This window comes from Mustela nivalis (genome assembly GCF_964662115.1).
Source record: "Mustela nivalis genome assembly, chromosome: 3".
NCBI lineage: Eukaryota > Metazoa > Chordata > Mammalia > Carnivora > Mustelidae > Mustela > Mustela nivalis.
This window is the reverse complement of record NC_139022.1, coordinates 107,521,250-107,540,865: the sequence shown is the minus strand read 5'-3', so window position 1 is coordinate 107,540,865 and position 19,616 is coordinate 107,521,250. Positions and strand designations below refer to the sequence as shown.

Here is a 19,616-nt window from a genome sequence, read left to right as displayed (position 1 = left end):
GAGTGCTGAGAGGAGGTGTGGGCTGCAGTGTGCGCTCTCCATCTTGTGGCACAAGGCCATGCTGGGGTCGCTTGACCTCACAAGCCCACGTGACGTCATGGCCGTGCCTCAACCTTCCCCAAACTAGTGGGCATCTCTCCACACTAATCCATGGTTTCCATGCCACGTTCCTTTGGACCAAAGCACAATGTGCTTGTTGGAAAGGGGCCGCACCCTGGGTGAATGGTATGGAGACCTGCGTACTATCCAGGCACCATCTGGTTCCTCTTACATTTGGGGAAACTGAGACCCAGAAGGGCAGGGAGGGCTGCTTGGCAACAGCTCACCTGCATAAGTGAGTAAATATGTACTCCATGCAAACATATGCTCATTTGTGGACAGAGTGCTGCATTTTCCTTTGAGGGGAAGGGGGAAAGTAGGGACAAGGCTCAGGCTTCGTGCTGACTCACCTCTCCCTCTCACCTCTTGTTGCTTTTCCTGGTGCAGTCTGCCTTCTTACAGGCCAAGAATACTACATTATTTCACTCCTCCTGCCTTGGCTCATGTTGTTTTTTTGGGGAGGTGTGTGTTATGAACCAAATGTGTCCCCTAAAGTTCATATGTTGAAGCCCTAAACCCCAGCACCTTAGAATGTGACTGTGTTTGGAAATAGGAGCCTTTAAAGAGGTAAGTAACGTTAAACAACGCTGTTAGAGTGGGCCCTGGGTTGACATCAAGGATGAACCTATACCGAGCAGAAGAGATGTCAGGGACCCACCCACAGGGAGCAAAGGCCATAGGAGGATGCCACCAGAAGGCAGTCATCGGCCAGCCGAGGAGAAACACCCAGAAGAAACCAGCTCTGCCAGCACCCTGATCTGGGACGTCCAGACTCCAGAACTGTGGGGAAACCCCACTCTGTGCTGCTCTGTTTCCACAGCCCTGCAAAACAATTCTGGGAGGTCTTTAATTTCTTCTTATTGAGAAATACACTAGTGCTTGTTTCTTATAAAAGATCCAAGTACAAAGGTGTGACAGCCCCCTTCCAAAGCTCTCTCCTTTAACTCCCTTCCCCAGAGGATGCCCGGGGTCAATCCATCAATGGTGTGGTAGCTTTTCCCTGCCTTTCTCTGCTTTTTCTTTCTGTACATGCACATTCGTATTGTTATGTAAATAAGATTTTCCTAGGTGTGCTTTTCCACAACTTGCATTTTTTCCCACTTAACGATGTCATAGAGATTGCGCGATATCAGCGCAAACAAGTTTTTCCTCATTGTAGATGCAGTGTTCTCGAGTCTCCGTCAGAGTTTATTGGAACCCTCTGAAATCGATGGGCTATTTGCACGTTTTCCTTTAATGAGCACCTATGTAAAACCACACTTCTGCCTAGGTCTATCCTAGGATTGCAATTGTTGAGTCAATTCAAAATAGGTCAGTGCATTTTATTAATCCTTAGCTTATTTATTTTATCTTATAATAAGTAAAACAATAATAAGATTTAGAAAGCATGAAAAGGCCTAAGGAGAAAGGCATTCAGCCCCTCCCTTCCCCCCATCTCCCACCATTCCCTCACCCCCCTTCTCTTCCACTCTCCACTCCCCCGCCTCTGGACAGGTAGCCCTGCTGTGTTCCTTGTGGACCGTTTCAGAGATTTCTTCCTTTTCAAAGCTTAACCAATTAAAAGTGAGCATGTATGCCCTTTTCTTCCTTTGTTACACAAGGGAGAGCACACTATGAACACTGTTCTGCAACTTGATTTTTTTTTTTCATTTAAACGCTAACTGGCAGGTCTCTCGTCCAGTGTATGAAGAACATCTTTGTCCTTCCTGAAGTCGAGCAATGTTCTCCTGTTCAGATGCATCATAATCTGTTTCACTAGATTCCTATGGATGCTCATTTAGTTTTTTTCTTAATTTCTTGTTCTTCCAAGCAAGGCTGTTATCAACAGCTTATGGCTTATGCATTTCAGATTTTGATAAATTGTCTCCTGAACTCCCTGAGCTATTTGACAAAGTTGTATCACTCTTTGAATGGCCTTCAGGCCTCCCCTCTGGAAACTTCTCTGCTTTTGTGGCTTGTGTACCTGGTAGGACTGCTCTAGTTGTGCTGGGCCCAGGGCAGTGGAGTTTGTTCATCGATGTATCTGTTTTTCTCAAGGAACTGAGTTGTTACAGGGCAGGGACTGTCTTAGTCATCTTTGTGTCACCAGTGCCAGGCATGGACGTTATATACAGTAGGTATTTAATAAATAACATGCAAGAGGCAAAGGGGATGTTGGTTGAAAGATACAGTCATTCTGATTGGCCATGGGCCACTGGTATGCTGTCTGGAGGAAACATGTGGAAGAGAAAAGATTTAACATCCTGATTCTCTCAGCTGAGCTTGGACCACTTGGTGTGGGGGGCCACTCTGCCATGTGGCACGTTGATGAAAAGGGCTCCTGGGGGCAGGGTGATAAGCATGCTGGTTGTGTGCTGTTCTGACTTCACGTTTTTTTTTTTTTTTTTTTTTTTAAAGCAATAGGGAGAATCCTGAGTGGGCTCCCTGCCCAGTGTAGAGCCCGAAGCGGGGGTCGATCTCACCATCCTGAGATCATGACCTGAGCCAAGAGTCAGATGCTTAACCCAGCGAGCCCCAAAGGCACCCCCTGGTTTCACATTTAGTAACACAGGAGCTGCTAATGTCATTACCCTCATTGCTTCAAACAGCCATGTAGAAACCAAGGGAGGGAGGACAAGTTCAGTGAGCTGGCCTTACCTCAATCTCCTGATACGAGTTGTTGATCATGGCTATGAGCATGTTGAGCAGCACTACGACCATGGTGACATTGTAGACGCCATAGAGGACGTAGCCGATGTTCTCGATGAACTTGTGGTCGTACTTCAGCACCACCGAGATCACTTCAGACAAGCCAAAGATGGACCAGAATAAGGTTTTAAAACTTTCTTCAACCCTGTAAGGAGAGACAGTCCCTTCAGGCAGTTTGCATCTGCTGACGCTTTTCACAGGGAAGTCCCAGACTTTGGTGGTTACCCTGCGGTGGGGCTGGGCTGGCTGGCAGTGTCTGTCTTCTGAAATAATATTCAGATTTCTAGGAAGACTTCAAAAAGCTAGCATAGAGGGGCACCTGGGTGGCTCAGTGGGTTAAGCCTCTGCCTTCAGCCAAGGTCATGATCCCAGGGTCCTGGGATTGAGTCCCACATCAGGCTCTCTGCTCAGCAGGGAACCTGCTTCCCTTCCTCTCTCTCTGCCTGCCTTTCTGCCTGCTTGTGATCTCTCTCTGTCAAATAAATAAATAAAATCTTAAAAAAAAAAAAAAAAGCTAGCATAGAGGGAAGGCTCTTTCTTTTCCTTTCAGTCCATTTATTGGGACTCCTGGCTGTGGTGTCACTTTTATCTCATAATTAATTAAACATTTAAAATGAACCAGCAGGTCAAATGTTTGTTCTTGTACGTTATCAGCCACGCCCTTCCTAAAATAGTCTCTTGAGTATCTCAGACCACCCAGCCCCATGGGCGGTGGAGAGAGGATGGTGTCCCCGGATGGAAGCAGCATTGCTGGTCACAAGCAGGACCTCAAGCCTCATGACCATCTCCATGCCGGCCTTGCTTATTACCTCCATTTACAGACAGAGGCATGGGTACTCAGAGCTTTATCCCCTCCAGTCACATCTGGCTGGAAAGTGGGGTGCAGACCCAGGCACGTCTAGGATCTCCAAAAGCAGGTGCTTCTAACTACTACGCTTCCCCACCTCCCTGGCTCTGGGGAGTGAGGCCAGCCACACATCTCATATCCTCTCAACGAAGAGTCGAATTATGAGCAATTCGAATTATGAATTGTGACCTTGGTGTGTCCACCTTGTTCAAATTCAGCCGGCAGTTGTCCACACTCGCCATGCAGCTCACTCAAGGTAGCTACTGCGCGTGGTGCTGGTAGGGGAGTGTGGGGGGAGATCTGACTTTTCGGACACTGCTCTTTGACTCTTTAGAGACTGTGAACTTGTCAGGATCCGCTAGCTTTAAGATGAAGACCCAAGCATGTTTGACCATCTGTACTTTGTGGCAAGGACCTCACATCAGGTTTCCAACAGAGAATCCAATCAGAAAGCTGGGTTTGGGTTGGGCGGTTTAGAACGCCCCCGGGCATCCGCTAATGTTTGAATGGTTACATACAGTGTTTTCGGTTTGCATCCGAATTTGGGGTACATTATGAGACAGCACTTTCTTTTTTTCCTCTTTAACATTTCAGGTTTTCAGCACTCACCCACAAGTGGCCAGGTTTAGCTAGATCTCAAAAAAAAAAAAAAAAATACCAGCGTTTCTTAAGGATTGGTATTTATCTGACAAGATGTAACAAAAATACTAGCACTTGTCACTTTGGCTACAAAATCCAGCTCTAACTTGCCTGAATCTTCGGCTCTCCTATGTGTGAGTCCGTGTGGGCGTATGTGTATGTGTGTGTCTAGCCAGCTGTTTGACTCAGTCCCAATGCATCCCAGAGTCTGAAAACTGAAGTGGGTTTTTGTTGTTATTGTGTGTTTCCAGTGTCTCTGAAAACTTTGGAATATTTGGAATATTTGATTCATTTTACTTTTAATAAGGAGGAATTTCTTTCTTTCTTTTTTTTTTTAAAGATTTTATTTATGTATTTGTCAGAGAGAGAGAGGGAGAGAGAGCGAGCACAGGCAGATAGAATGGCAGGCAGAGACAGAGGGAGAAGCAGGCTCCCTGCCGAGCAAGGAGCCCGATGTGGGACTCCATCCCAGAACACCGGGATCATGACCTGAGCTGAAGGCAGCTGCTTAAGCAACTGAGCCACCCAGGCATCCCAATAAGGAGGAATTTCTTTGGGAGTTTGGAAGTCATGACTGAGTATCCAGCATTCCTCTAGAGCCCCAGCTCCGGATGCCATTCTGAGAAACAGAGGAACACACTGCCTTCTTGGGCAAGATCCATTTTGTGTGAAATGGCCATCACTGGCCACGATTCTCTACAGGTATTGGCTTCTGTTAAGAAGGGAGCTTTTGGTTATCATCCTAGTGGAAGGGAACAATGGCAGAGAGACTCCAGAACCGCCCCAATCCAGGACAGCAGGATGTGATCTCTCTGACAGTTGTTCCCTTCCTAGCTGGATCAGCGGGAAACTGGAGGGCACACGATCTGAGCAAGGGACTGGGCAGGCAGGCCCTGGTCCCAGGTGACGCTCTTACCGTGGACGCTGTACGAAACAGATCACGTATGCAACTGAGTGATGCTTTACAGAAATTCATCTTCCCTTGCTTCTCTTGGAAAACCCCACAAACCTTTGGCTGACACAAATGGAGCAAGCAATTACAGAACTTTCAGGGAAAATTCTCTGAATTTTGATTAGGGAAAATGGCCTAGATTTGGAGTGTATTTTTTTTTTTCTTTCTCATTTGCTTCTGGCTATTCATTTTGCCACTAAGCTCTGTTTTATCCTTGGTGGCTTCACTTGGGCATTTTGTGTAACAGAATAATTTAAAGAAGGCAGAGACAGCCCACTAAGCAGTGTGTGTTGTGATAAAAGAACATTCACAGATCTCTAAATGCATGGCTTAGCTCCCCCTCCTTTGGTTCCCTCCCTCCACAACCACCACCACCCCCACTTGGAATACGAATTCTTTAGGTTTGTTATCTGGCTTCTGTACAATCTTTACACCTGTTTCATTTCTATTCTATAGATCAAGGATTAGCCTCCAGACCTGAATTTGGCTATGACCTACAGGCGTAACTAATTATAAGAGGCTCAGACTCACTCTGAGCCTGGGATTTCCAGAGTCAAAGTGACCCCCTCCAGAGCAGTAACACATGCACCCAACTGGGCAGGAAGGGGTTTTAGCCAAAGTATGCATTTTTAATCTCTTGTAAGCTCTTTCAGGACTATCTATATCCCTCTGTCCTCTTATTATGGGGCAAAATGGGTCATCATAGCAAAGATTGGGTCTTTTGTTTACCCCTCTTTCTTTTTTTAAATTAAATTTATTTATTTTCAGCATAACAGTATTCATTATTTTTTCACCACACCCAGTGCTCCATGCAATCCGTGCCCTCTCTAATACCCACCACTTGGTACCCCAACCTCCCACCCCCCTGCCACTTCAAACCCCTCAAATTGTTTTTCAGAGTCCATAGTCTCTCATGATTCACCTCCCCTTCCAATTTATCCCAACTCCCTTCTCCTCTCTAACTCCCCATGTCCTCCATGCTATTTGTTATGCTCCATAAATAAGTGAAACCATATGATAATTGACTCTCTCTGCTTGTCTTATTTCACTCAGCATAATCTCTTCGAGTCCCGTCCATGTTGCTACAAAAGTTGGGTATTTGTCCTTTCTGATGGAGGCATAATACTCCATAGTGTATATGGACCACATCTTCCTTATCCATTCGTCCGTTGAAGGGCATCTTGGTTCTTTCCATAGTTTGGTGACCGTGGCCATTGCTGCTATAAACATTGGGGTACAGATGGCCCTTCTTTTCACTACATCTGTATCTTTGGGGTAAACACCCCCTCTTGATGTGATCTGGACTAACCCAATAGACTAATTTTGTTGTCATTGTCTCTCAGATGGGACCTCATGGGCTGAGTTATGCACAGTTAGCTGGGCTAAATGGGAGGCAGTACAGAATTTTATTTATAGCTCCACCTATACAACTAAATTCTGAGTAGAATTGAAGAGCTCAATGTTTAAAAATGACACAATAGAAGGCTAGACTAAAATATTGCTATTTATATAATATTTGGCTGGAAGATATTTCAGAAACCAGAGAGGGAAAGATGGAGGGATTTGACAACATAAAACTTCACTCATATACAACAAAAATGTAATAACTAACAATGTAGGGCAAAAGACTAAGTGAGAAAAGAATTTGTATCTCTAATACACATGACAGTGTCAGATACTGGGGGTCTTATATAAAGAGATCTTATTAATCAATATGAAAATGACAGACATCTTAGCAGGAGGAAAAAGGGGGGAAAGAAACTTCTATGAAAACGATGCTTTTTAGGGTGACAATAGCTCCATAATTAACTTGAAGTGTCATGCTAGTGGCATCCTCTGGTTTAATATGTGGTAGGAAATAAAGGAAACTTGTCCTCATTGACCTGAGTGGGAAAAGGCTGTGTTACTTTGACCTTGGAAACCTACCATAATATATTCTCAGAGAGAAGGCTGGCCTTGGAAGGGAGCCAAATAGTATGCTACTAATTCCAAGAGCTTGGGCAATAGAGCTGGCCTCAATATTTCATGAGGTCACGATGCTCCCACCAGGCAGGGCTGAATGGAGCTAAATCATTCAGATGCCATTGACCTCACTGAACAAGACCATCTTCCTTCCCACCTGCAAAAATCATCACAAACCCTTGATTTCACGCAAATCCTCTTTCTGATTTCTCCAGCTCAGGCTGTCTTATGACATTTGACTCTTGGCTTGTACGTGGAAGGGACTGGAAAGTGGAGTCAGTAGGCCGCCCTAGCCTAAGCAGTGCCCTAGTGAAGGGAGAGAGAGCGAGCTCCTGTGAGTGATGTTGAATAGGGCTGTGATTCACACTGCTCCCACTGTGCGGGGGTGTGTCGGGGGAGAAGGTTGGGGCTGATCTGTCAGGCAGAAGGCGGGGGCCTGGTAATCAGCGCTCTCCCAGGCCCGTCTCGCCTGGATAATGGGGCTTTAATAACATGTTGCCCGAAGAGGCGGTTGTGTATGGGTCTCAGAGAACAAACTGATCAACAAGGAGAGGGTTTGGGGGCAATTGTTAGGAAAATTGCTGCTGCTTCAGAATGCCATGATGCCCTCCCCCTGGTGTGGGAACTCTGCCTCCCCACTTCCCCATAAAACAGTTCAGTTCGATTACCTACCCCGATCTGCACAGAGCAGGCTAAAATTAAGAGGGAGGCTAGCATCCCAGCATCCAGGCTGGGATGATGAATAACAGTGTTTGAAATATATGGAGACCCCACCAGAGCCCCGGGGTTCCCTAATGCCTGCACCCATAGATCCAGAGCACCCAGGCTGGACAGAGGCAAGTGCCTGAGGAAGCCTGAGGCTTGGCCTTTGGGCCCCGCAAGCTTGTGTTCCCTGAAGGACCTCTCTTGGCTTATCCCGGCTCCTAAATGAGGAGTTGGATTCAATGTCTCCAGAAGGAGAGGAGGCTTGCCCCCGGATCAGTGCCAAGGAACAGGGGTGCACAAAGCCTGTGAAGCCCAGATTTATTCCTTCAGGGATGCCTGGGGACCTGCTTGCTCCTCCGAGGGCAGGGCTGTGTTTTCTTTGCCATTAGCTCCAGACCCTGGTACAGAATGGAGCACCACTGAAAGCGCTCAGTAGACTCTGATGAATGAATGGGGGGGGGGGGCTGATCCCAGGCTCGGGGCGGGGGGGGGGGGGGCGGGCTCTGGAGAGGTCCTCAGAACTCACTTTCTCTGTCAGGCAAAGCTGGCTTTGCCTGTAGGCTTCAGGCCATGTCCCAACCTCTCCGTGGCTTCTGTTTATCTAGCTGTACCATGGGAAAACTACAATCTCTCCTTCACAGGGGTGTTGTGACGATTCAAGGAGTTAACTGATTGCTTGGGAAGTGCATGAAAGATGACTGCCTGGCAGGTAACCCATGTGCCATCAGTGTTTTTATTAGCATAATAATAACACTTATTATTAGCATTAGTTTTTTCTTTCTTTCGGAATTGCAGGAGGCCCCCGGGTCAGGTTAAAAGGTTCTCAGCATAACCCTTTGAAAAAAGCAGTTAGACCTTGGCCCTCTCTTTGAGTGGCTTTCCCAGGGCTGACAGTCTCTCCTGTCATCTGGGAGGCCTCAAGGCCCCTCCTAGTGAGACTCCTGGCACCCCGCCTCCACTCACATAGCCCTGCTGGCTCCAGACTGCCACATCTCAGCACTTCTTCAGCCTGGAGGACACTTTCCCTTTTGTCTCCGCGTGGCCGCCTACCTTAGCCTCCTCATGCAGTGGGGCTAAACTTGACTGTCACCAGCTCAGGTAGCTCCTGTCTGACATTTTGGCCGAAGGAGGCCTCCCTCGTTACTCTTCTGCTCAGTGTTTTAATATCTTTCCTAACCCTCAGCACTTAATCTATAATGACCTCTGTCTCTTTGTTTAGTCTTTAAACTATCTTCAGCCTCTTGTCTCTCTTTTACTGTTCACAGAGGAGTGTGACTTCCATGAGGGCTGGGCCTGCTGACTGGCACACGGCTTTGTCATCGGTGATGGATAGTGCCTTGCTGGTAGTAGGGACTCAGTCAACATTTTTGGTCAGTGAAGGATTGAATCCTGAGGAAATGAGGCACGAGGTGACTTGGTCTTAGCCGGCTGGCTTCAGGCCTGCCCAAGAACTATACTTGTGATAATATTTCTGGAGCTAACCCTGCACAGCCTGGTCTCCTCATTCTGTCACTTTGAGGAAGGACAGTCTGACCCCATTTCCATCCTAGAATGGAATGTTATTGATAAAAAGGTAGGGCTTTCTCCTCATGAAGGCAGCAACAATCAATCTGAGAACAAGATGGAGGACGCGGTGCAGGGCCTGAAAGTGTGCTGTGAAGACATCATCAAAGAGAGCACATTTTCCGGGTACCATCAAGCCGTTCCCTCATGAATTGTGGGCTCTCGGCCTGTTGCAGAAGCTTAAAGGTACCAGGCTTTTAAAATTTTATGTCATGAATAACATGAGGAAAGGACATAAATACACATTATATGGTAGTGGAATGCCTGCTGTAACAGGCATAATCATTCTTCTGAACTAGTCCAGGAAAAGAGCTATATTTTTATCACTTCTTAGAGAATTATGCCAAGAAGAGGATTCAAACGCCTTTTTTGACAGACAGTGGTCATTTCCAGATGCCAGGGCTCTCTGAGCCCGAGCCGCACCCCCTTCCGTGACTACGGCTGCCTGCTCCACCACGTCTAAGGACTTTCCTGCTACTGTCTCCTCATGACAGCAGCTGTAGTAAACTCCCCATTCCCCCAAATCCTTATACCTAGCTTGCATTTAAATGATGAAAGGCAAAATTCTAACTTTCAAGATGTGGTAAACTATGTTGTAACCCTTCTGTATCAGAGATGCTCAGATTTCAGCACAGACCCAGAAGAATCTGTCCCCTTTGAAGCCCTGTAGGCTGGTTCCACTCCCAGTTCCCACTGACAGACACGGGCAGCGTGTTCTGCCCCAAGAACATGGTAGACAGCCGTGGTCTTGCTATGCCACAATGTGACCTTTCCTTGGTTTCTCTTGGTTATAATGAGTTTTACTAGGGCTGGCAATGGGATCCAGACTCCGCAGCCCTTGCAGGGCCCTCCTCTGCAGCCAGACCCTTCTTGGCAATACGGCTCTTGGCTGTCCGGATGCCCCACTGGTCCATCACTCCCTTAGCGATAACTTGGGGCTCTTCTGGCTCATCTGTCTCACTTATTTCCTTTTTTTTTCTCTTCCACGGGCCAGGGAAATTTTAGAATCTTTTGTTTGCAAAGCACAGAATGGCATTTTTAGTTGAAGAGCCTATGTTGTTCCTTTAGCAAGTGTCTGCATGGCCCCCGGTGCTAAGTAGGGGGCCGTCCTTCTCAAGACCCTCTGGTTGCTTCAGCCTGTAGGACACGAACTTCACCCAAGACACCAAGTGTGAACCTGAATCTGAGTCTTTGCCTCTAGCTCTGCTGCCTAGGGGTCCCGCGGAAGGTTAAAGCTCCACTTTCTCCCCCGAATCACCAAGGACCTTGGCTTTCTTCCCATCCTGTGCTCCTCCAGATTATCTCTCCCGGATCCTCCTGGGGCCTTCCCAACGTCAAAAGCCCGAAATCATCCTCCTTCCCCACATCAGTCAGTCGCCACATCTCCACTCCAGCCTCCTCAGTGTCCCTTCTCCATGCCATTGCCACTCCTTGGGGTCCTGACCTCTCTCAGGTGGCTCCCTCTCCCAGCCACCCAACAGACCACATTCCCCACTCTTGGGAGCTGCCTTTCTCTCAAGTTCCCTTCTTTCAGAACATCCTGGTTTATAAACATGCCCCCATTCTATGATTTTTTTGATTAACATCTGTCTTCCCAACCAGTCTGCTAGTTCCATGAGGGGAGGAGCTGTGACTGGCTTCAGTCACGATAAAATCTTGAGCTGGGGCTTCCCCTCCCACTCTTTCCAGCCCATCCTTTGCACAGTTGCCCCAGCATACTCCCCAAAGGCAGATCTTCTTTCTTTTAAAAAGGTCTTAGCAGAGACTCTAACTCCCTCTCAGGACCCTAACACCCTTCAGAATCTGGATCACCTTATATAATCTTCCCTCTTTTCCCCCAACTCCTGCTTACTGGCCATTCTCAAAAAATCCTCTGCTCTTTTACCCCCTGTGCAGGCTAGAATACCCTCCAAGTCATCCTCCAAGACCCTCCATGGCCACCTCCTCCACGAAGCCTTCCCTGACTCTGCCAGTTGGCGTTCAGTGCTTCTCTGTCACGGCGCCGCCCCAGTACCCGCTGATGATGATCACGTGGTATAACAACTGAGGCTATGTGTTTCCGAATCCTCTACTTGTCTACGAGCTCCTCAGGGAGAAGAGGATTGTCTTATCAGTCAATCCCTGTCATCCCAGGGCAAACACAGAACGCGGCTTTGCGTAGCTGTCAATCAAATGAGCACACTTCGGGATAGAAACCTACTTTACCCAGGGGACAAGCTCAGGCTGCGTATTTAGAGACAAGGTACGTAGGTTCTCAGTGATAACCACATCTGAATTCAGCATGCTCTTCTTTAGAATTTTCTGTTGCAAGAAAGTGACCCAACTTTTCAAGAGACCCCCGCCCCCTCCATTTTAGAGTAGAGGCTTTGCTGTGGGAGTGGGGATCCCACTCTTGAAAATTGCAGGTCAAAATGTGGAGGACAGGAGTCATGCAGATCTGGGTTCAAATCCCCTCCTTGGCTCTGGGATTTGGGCCAGTCTAGGATCTCTCTGAGTCTTAGCTTTCTGGTGGTGGATATCTGTCATTCCATGGTTTGGAGGAGGAAGTGGGAGAGCAGATCATGTGTGTGTTCAAGGAGTTGTTCAACAACAGGGTGAGACAGCATTGCTGGGCCATGTGTGGGCAGGCTTGCCAGAGCTTCTCCCCCTGCCCCAGTGCACCCCTCCACCCAGATTCATGGGAAGGAGGAGCTGGCTTTTCTGTGGCTTTGCACTGCTGGGGGAGCTGAATCAGCACCTCCTGCTCCTGGTGGCCAAATGAGTCTCACCCTTTACAGAACGTGCAAATTTTCCACAACTGTCATGGAAAACGGAAGCTTCGAGTTTTGCTTAGCACTGCTGAAGCTCCTTCCATTAAAATGATTCCTAAGGAGACATAATTACCTTAGGAGAGGTATTATTTTTGATTAGAAAAGTCTCAACCCAGCTGTGCTGTGAAGCTGACTCCACAACAGCCTGGCAGAAAAGGCCAGCTGACTTGTTTTTGGGGAGGCAGAACCCCCATTTACTGTCCAGTCAGAATGAACTAGGGGAGGCCAAGTTCACCCAAAGGGGGAGACCAGGAGCCCATTGTGAGTCGTGAGTGGTGTCAGAAAGCCCTTCACGTCCCTGCTCTGGGTCACCTCCTTGGCCCCAGTACCTCCCGTTCTCGGTGCACCTGTCCTGCCATGGTCACCCTCAGAGTAGAGGGAAGGCTACCCACTTTGTACACATTCATCCCAAGCTGCATTTCATCCACAAGCTGAGGATTTTTTTTTTTCTTTCTTTCTCTCTCTCTCTCTCTCTTTTTTTTTTTTTTTTCCCTAAAGTAGTCTCCATGCCCAGCACAGAGCCCACCGGGGGGCCTGAACTCACGACTCTAAGATCAAGACTTGAGCTGAGATCAAGAGTCAAACGCCCAGCCGATGGAGCCAACCCTGTCTCTCTTTTTCTAACACCATAACCACAGTGCTGGGACCCCATGGTTTTCATAAGTTTCTAGGCTGAAAATCCCCAAATGACCCCCTCAAAAGGCAAATCCTCTTTGTCTACAGACTTCCACGATAAAGTCAAAAATACGTTCCTAATGCGAACAAAATTCCTAACAGAATCAAAAACTTAAAGAATTTTTTCAAGAAAGAGCAGTGTCTGGCTGGTGCCTTGCTCAGCTTTCTCTCCGCTTCCTGACCCCTGTCGTGGGAAACTTTGATTTTGTACTCTGAGAGCATAAAACTTGTCTGAGCGCCGTCTCTCCCTCCCCTTTGGACATTTGCAGTTTCTCACAGAAGCTACTTGGGGATAATGAGCTGCCAGCAGGTGCACAATCTGTCATGCCCAGACAGGCCCAGCTCACCAGCCAATGACCCAGGCACTCACGTCCCTGCCCTCCTTCAGCCAGCCCCCGGCACAGCGGCTGAGAAAAATAACCCAGATCTTCAAGAGCGCCCTTGGTTCTGAAGTGGACGGAGGCTGACAAGTTGGGAACCGTTCACAGACTCTGACTGTCCAGAGCTTGCTGGATGCTGGATCTGGCTACCTGTTCTGACTTGAACTTACAAAGGCAAATCCCATCTGCAGAGCTAGAAGTCTCCTAGGAAGACACTCCCTTGGGTGAACAAGCCCTTTGTCTCTGAAATGCACATAGCTGAGAGTGGCCTCTTTCTCTCTGTGTGAGTAAAGATGAGGTTGGATAGCGTCAGTCTAGGTCACTGTCTAGCTCTTCGCTGAGCTCCCCAAGTGGCTTGTTCATCCAGACTTCCGGGCCCTACCCTAATTATTGCAATTAGACTCTCTAGAGGGTCAGGCCTGGGACGTCCCCAGTTTAGCCATTTTCCCAGATGAGTCTGGTGTGATTGGAGAACCCCTGATCTCAGTTAAGGCTGTTCATCCATGTGTTTGTTTATACCTGGGCAGAATTAGTTCAATCTGTCTATTTTCTTCTAATCCTCTCACTGGTCTGTTGGATGGAGGGAATGGGAATTTGGGTTAGGGAGGGAAGAACTGGAACATGTTGGGGGTCGGAGCTGGGCTGGGCTGAGGGCTAAGGGTCTGCTGTTGGTAGAGAGACTTTTCCTCTCTTTCCATTGGTCCCAGAATGTCCCCACCCCTCTCTTTCGGGATAACACTGTAACTTGGTGGGATTCAGGTGGGACTGGCTTCTGCAATCTGAACGGAGACTGTACTGCTCCTGGGTGAGCAGGGGTCATCAGGGACAGCAGTCTCTTAGCCTAACAGCTGACTTTCGAAGGGTCCTCTGGAACAGCCTTTAGGACCCCAGCTGCCCTTCAACATGACAAGTGTGGGGTTGAGGGGAAGATACCTGCCATGTGCTCTAGCCCAAATTTCCCTTCTGGAGGACTGAGTCTTCTGACTCTGTAGAAACAGACAGGGTACCCATCTTACCCTACAGGCTCAAAATTCCACAGGAGAGAAGCCCCCTTCCCCTGTAGGAAGGCCAGAGGGAAAATCCCAAGCTTGGCAGGGCAGCCTGGAGATGGGTTACTCTGAAGCAAATGTTCTCCTGAGGTGGGGGTGGGGGTGGGGTCATTCGATTTTATCATCAGCGTAGCTGGCATGCAGAATAGTTCTGAGTCCCCTAGAGCATACATCTCATTTACCCTAACATGGCTTTCTGCTGATGAAAGATCTTTTAGGGGGACCTGCTCCAGGGAGCAGTCAAAAGGTAAAAGATGACATTTACAAAAATCCATTCTTTCCTCCACACCTCACTGCTCTATTGACTGTTTCCCTGTTCAATCACACCATCTTGCTGCTGCACGTCCCATTTTAGGAACTGCCAAGGCCATAAATATCTCATCCTTTCTCTACCGTACTCACTGCCCCCATACCTTTTCATTCCTTCCCCATCCTGGGGCACCTGGGTCCTCTTTGGTTGGGTCCCTTCTGTCTGGAAGGTCTCCATGTGGTTCCCAGGACTTGGGACAAGCCACCTGTATTGCCCCTGTCTTCCACTTTCCTCTTTCCCCCTGGCTTTTTCTTTTTCTTTCTTTCTTTTTTTAATTTAAATACTTTATTTATTTATCTGACAGAGAGAGACAACGAGAGAGGGAACATAAGCAGGGGGAGTGGGAGAAGAAAAAGCAGGCTTCCCGCTGAGCAGGGAGGCTGATGCAGGGCTGGATCCCAGGACCTTGGGATCATGACCTGAGCTGAAGGCAGATACTTAACAACTGATACTTAACTCATATATAAGGCAGATACTTAACTGAGCCACCCAGGTGCTCCCCCCATGGCTTTTCCTGATCCCAAAGCTACACTGTATAGGTCAGCTATATGCAGCTGAGAATTATGGCCAGGTCAGCCCTGCCCTTAAACCGTGACCCTTTTCATTTTCTCCTGTGTCCTGACGCTGATGTTCTGAGCAGCTCTGGGCCTGTAGGGCAGGCTCCCTGTGAGGAGCAGGGAGAGAGAGAGCACAGAACACCCAGGCCAAGAGAGATGGAGCCCAAGTTCACATGGTCAGATTCCCAGTCCAACGCTGACCCTACCACCTTGAACCTGGCTTTGTTTCTCCTGTTCCTTCTGTCATTCACATTCCTGAAGAATTTAGTGAGCTGGGAATTGCTCAGGAAACCTGTGTAGCTGGGCTCAGCCATTTATACCTGTTAAGAAACAAATCCCAGGCCCCCTCAGGGCTCCTGGGGCCCCAGGTCAGGAGTGCTAACCCCGTAGGTCCCAGCTGGAGTCACGTGTCTGGAGATGTGACTGTCCTTCTCTCAAGATTCTGGGAGGCACCTTGAAGAAGGCAGGGAGGAGTTCTGAGCCTGGGCAGGCCGGGGAAGGACCTAGGCTGGAAATAGCACGCTAGCCCTTACATAACCCCTTCTTTATTCCTAAGGGCATTTATGAACAAGGCAGGGAGTCATTCCCATTTTACAGGTGAGGACAGAGAGGCACGGATAAATCAGCTGACCTGGCATAAGGTCATCAGCCAGTAAACACCTGTGTCAGGATGGAAACTCAGGTCTGCCTGACTCTGCTCCTAGACCACTGCTCAGTGCCACTGATGGTCCTCTAGGACACCGCGTGGCATCCCCCACACCTCGGAGGAGCCCTGGGTCTGCATGGACACAGGCTCCGGGGACTCAGTACCATCTCCACGTGGGAGGCTATGGCACCTGTCTTGCTCAGCGTGCGGCAGCTACTTCTGGACCCTAAGGTCCGTTGGCTCGACAGTGCCTTGCTTCAGGCTTGTGCACGTGCCTCTTGTCTCCCTGCCCAACCCTTCCCCTCTGCGCTGAACGCCGTGACGCTGCCGGACTTGCTCCGTGCCCACGCCCTGGAGCCGGCTTGCCCAGCTGGGCATACAGAGCTGCTGACCTGCGCACACCCGCATGCCTCCCTCTCACGCTATGTGGCTCTGGCTTCCCCAGGGCTGCCCTGGAGGGGTAGGGGAGTTCATGTCCTCTGGAGCGAGTCTGATTAATGGAAGACAGCAGATGGGAAGGCTCTGGCTGATAAATCGTCTATTTCTCATTCTGATGGGCTATTTGGAGATGCGGTGTTTCTGTATAATCTCCCCAGAGAGTGTGTCATGACCAAGTTGTGCATCCTGATAGATGGTGGCTGGTCAGCACCCTCATCTGCTCGCGCTCCTCCTCCACTTCACTTTCCTTTCTCCTTCAGTCTTACTGCATTTGGATTGCAGCTGCCTTTCTCCAGTAAAGTGTCGGTGTGTGACAGTTGCTCAGGGCTCCGTTTTCTAGGTAGCACAGGTGAACGCAGTGATAATAGTAATTAATAATAATTCCTTCCGTGTATTGAAAGCATACCATGTGGCCACTGTATCATTCCCTGCATATTCATACTATCCCCATTAAGCAGATATTATTTTTATCCCTATTTTAAAGATAAGTAAATGAAAGCTCAGAGAAGTTAAGGAACTTGCTCATGGCTGCACAGTGGCAAAAGAATTGAAGATCTAATACAGCTTAAAAGTTGGATTCTTTCAAGTCCAGCACCTGAACTCTAAGCCACCCTTAAAGAAAGTTGCCTGAAGGGGACGCCTGGGTGGCTCAGTTGGTTAAGCAGCTGCCTTCAGCTCAGGTCATCATCCCAGCGTCATGGGATCGAGTCCCACATCGGGCTCCTTGCTCCGCAGGGAGCCTGCTTCTCCCTCTGACTCTGCCTGTGCTCACTCTCGCTCTCTCTCTCTCTGACAGATAAATAAATAAAATCTTTAAAAAAAAAAAGAAAGTTGCCTGAACTTGTAGAAATACCAAGGAAACATGAGTCTCTATAAGAAGCCACCTGCCAAAGACTCCGAAGGATTTCTCGGGAGCCCAGGAAGACCCTCTGAGGAGAGCCCTGGGGGTACTCACGTTGTAAAGGCTGGGTTGTACTTCGCACCTCGGTAGTAGGAGTAGAGATTGAACATCCCAATCATGAAGGCCACAAATACCATGATGAAAATGACCATGAACTTGAAGATATCTTTCACGGTCCTCCCCAGGGAGATCTGCAGGGGTCCGAAACTTTCGTTGGCTGGCAGGATGTACGCTATTCGAGAGAAGCTGAGCACGACAGCAATTGCATACAGCCCTTCTGATATGATCTGAGGGTCTGAAGGCCACCACTTGTCCCTGGCTGAAAGAAAACAAGCTGGGTTACTCACTGGGGCGACAGTTCTGCTGTGCTGACTTGTCTCTGGCAGAGAAAGCAGTTAGACATCTTTTGAGGTGTCTGACCTCATTGTGGCCTTTCCTGCCCTTGTCTCTAAGTTGATCCCAATACACTGGGATCACCCTCCCTCTGCGAATATGTTGGCCCGTCTGCTGGGAACACCCTTCCCTCACTTCAAGGCCACTTCATTCCCACTCATGCTTTAAGACTTGGGTCAGGTGTCAGCTCTCTTAGGAAGCCTTCTGTGACTCCCACAACTGGGGACAGGCTCCCCATTCCTCTCTTTGCTCCTGCAGTATCCTGTGTGCACCCTTTGTCATGGAACTTTCCATGCTGCTCACTACTCTGTCCTCCTTGCCCATGTTTGGGCTCCACCAGCAGAGGCTGCCCCATCCCCTGCGGAAGCATCATGGGGAAGCAGTGGGGAGGAGCAGGGACTCAGAGTCGGGCAGACCCGGGCTTGACAGTGGCCTTTTTACTCAGAGGCTGTATGATCACATTACCAAGTCAATTAACCTTTTAGAACTGGATTTTCTCCATTTGTAAACTGGGGATAATATCATTAATCTCACAGAGCTGTCGTGAGGATGAAATATGACCTTGTACGTAAGGTGCTTAGCATAGGCTCTGGCACACAGCGGGTGTTGCTAAATGTTTGTTACATGCCTGACTGAAATACCACAGGTTTGGATGGGCCACAAATCAAAACACACGAGCCCACATGGGGCCAGGAATCTGAAGGGTCTTCCCTGAGAAAATGCTCTAGGGTTTTGTTTCTCAGGCAGCAGTGTCTGGAAGTGTTGCTCTGGGTTTGAGCGAAGGTCTCCAATATGGTGACCAGTCATCCAGGTTTGCCAGCCCTGTTCCAGATGGCAAGAGTCTTGGGACCTGTCTTGGGCTGTGGAGTTTCTGCTTGGCACCTCTGGGGAGGGTCTGATCTGCCTGGAGTGTATTTCTGCAGCAGAACAAAGCTGTGAAGTAAGTGTTCCTATGGCACCAGGAATGGCATCCATCACTAGTAAGGCTCCTGCTACGTGTCAGGACACATAGGGGTTCTCTGGTGAGGGCACCATCTTTATCCTTGGGGTCTGTATGTGGGTATCTGCTGTTGTCACAGTGCCGGGGCAGGAATATTACTGAGATGCTAATACCCTGCAATGCTCCGGACAGACCCATACCATGAAAACTGCTCTGTGAAAAAGCCAAGAGTCTCCCTGTTGAGAAATGCTAAGTGAAACTTAAATTGAGAAACATCGAGAAACTGAAATTAGCCCTTACACGTACATTAGCTGTAATTCTAGCGACAGTCCTGTAGAGTAGATCTTAATATTGCCATTTTCAAGATTGGATTAGGGGTATGGGGTCCTTTTCAAAGCCAGGTAAATGCAGATAGCAAGGAGATGACATAGCAATTCTTGACACCCCTAGGGAGATGGAGGAGGGATTTTATCCTTTATTTTCAAGACTAGACTGTGTTAAACAATTATAATAATAAAGAGCAGCAAGAAACCTTTAGTAAGGGAAGCCAGGCCTCTCTTTGCTACAAGGTTTCATGTAGTGTGTTCTAAATTACATTTGGAAATACAATAAAATTATAGACTCTATGTTCTCATCAGGATCATAACTCAGAAGTCTAGGAAAGACAAGTAAGGAGAACAAATTACGTTTTTCCAATATATCTGTCACCCTCCCAGGAGATAAATAACACATTTGGGTAATATGAAATAAGAATTGGCTTCTGCAAAGAGACACCAAAAAGGAATTTCTTCCCCCCCCCCTCCTATAACTTACCATGTTAAACCTCAGCTGTCATAATAAAACCACTTCTATTATCTAGTAAGATAGATTAGCTGTTCTTGGACCCTGGTGGCCAGGCCAGGACTTCTAGTGAAAAACTGTTCTACTTGGACTGGTTTGTCAGAGTTACGATGGGTGTAAAAGCAAAGAGCAGTATGATGATTCAGACGAAGGGATTTTCTTCTTTTTGGCGCTTTTTCCATACCTGGAAAACTGGAATCTGCCTGGGAGCTATAGAGGTTG

General features: G+C 48.3%; 1 protein-coding gene and 1 long non-coding RNA gene across 5 annotated transcripts in view; one reads left to right on the top strand and one right to left on the bottom strand.

Annotated features, from left to right (window-relative positions):
* TRPC7 (transient receptor potential cation channel subfamily C member 7) overlaps positions 1-19,616 on the bottom strand; it is a 145,742-nt gene that overhangs the window by 12,918 nt on the left and 113,208 nt on the right. For all 4 annotated transcript variants that reach the window (XM_082724627.1, XM_082724628.1, XM_082724630.1 and 1 more), the window contains 2 exons: positions 17,276-17,540; positions 2,737-2,932 (listed from right to left, as the gene is read on the bottom strand). In XM_082724627.1, the coding sequence (XP_082580753.1) occupies positions 2,737-2,932; positions 17,276-17,540 (461 nt within the window). The remainder of the gene's footprint in view (positions 1-2,736; positions 2,933-17,275; positions 17,541-19,616) is intronic.
* LOC309861599 overlaps positions 1-19,616 on the top strand; it is a 143,230-nt gene that overhangs the window by 19,481 nt on the left and 104,133 nt on the right. The gene's annotated exons all lie outside the window — the stretch shown is intronic.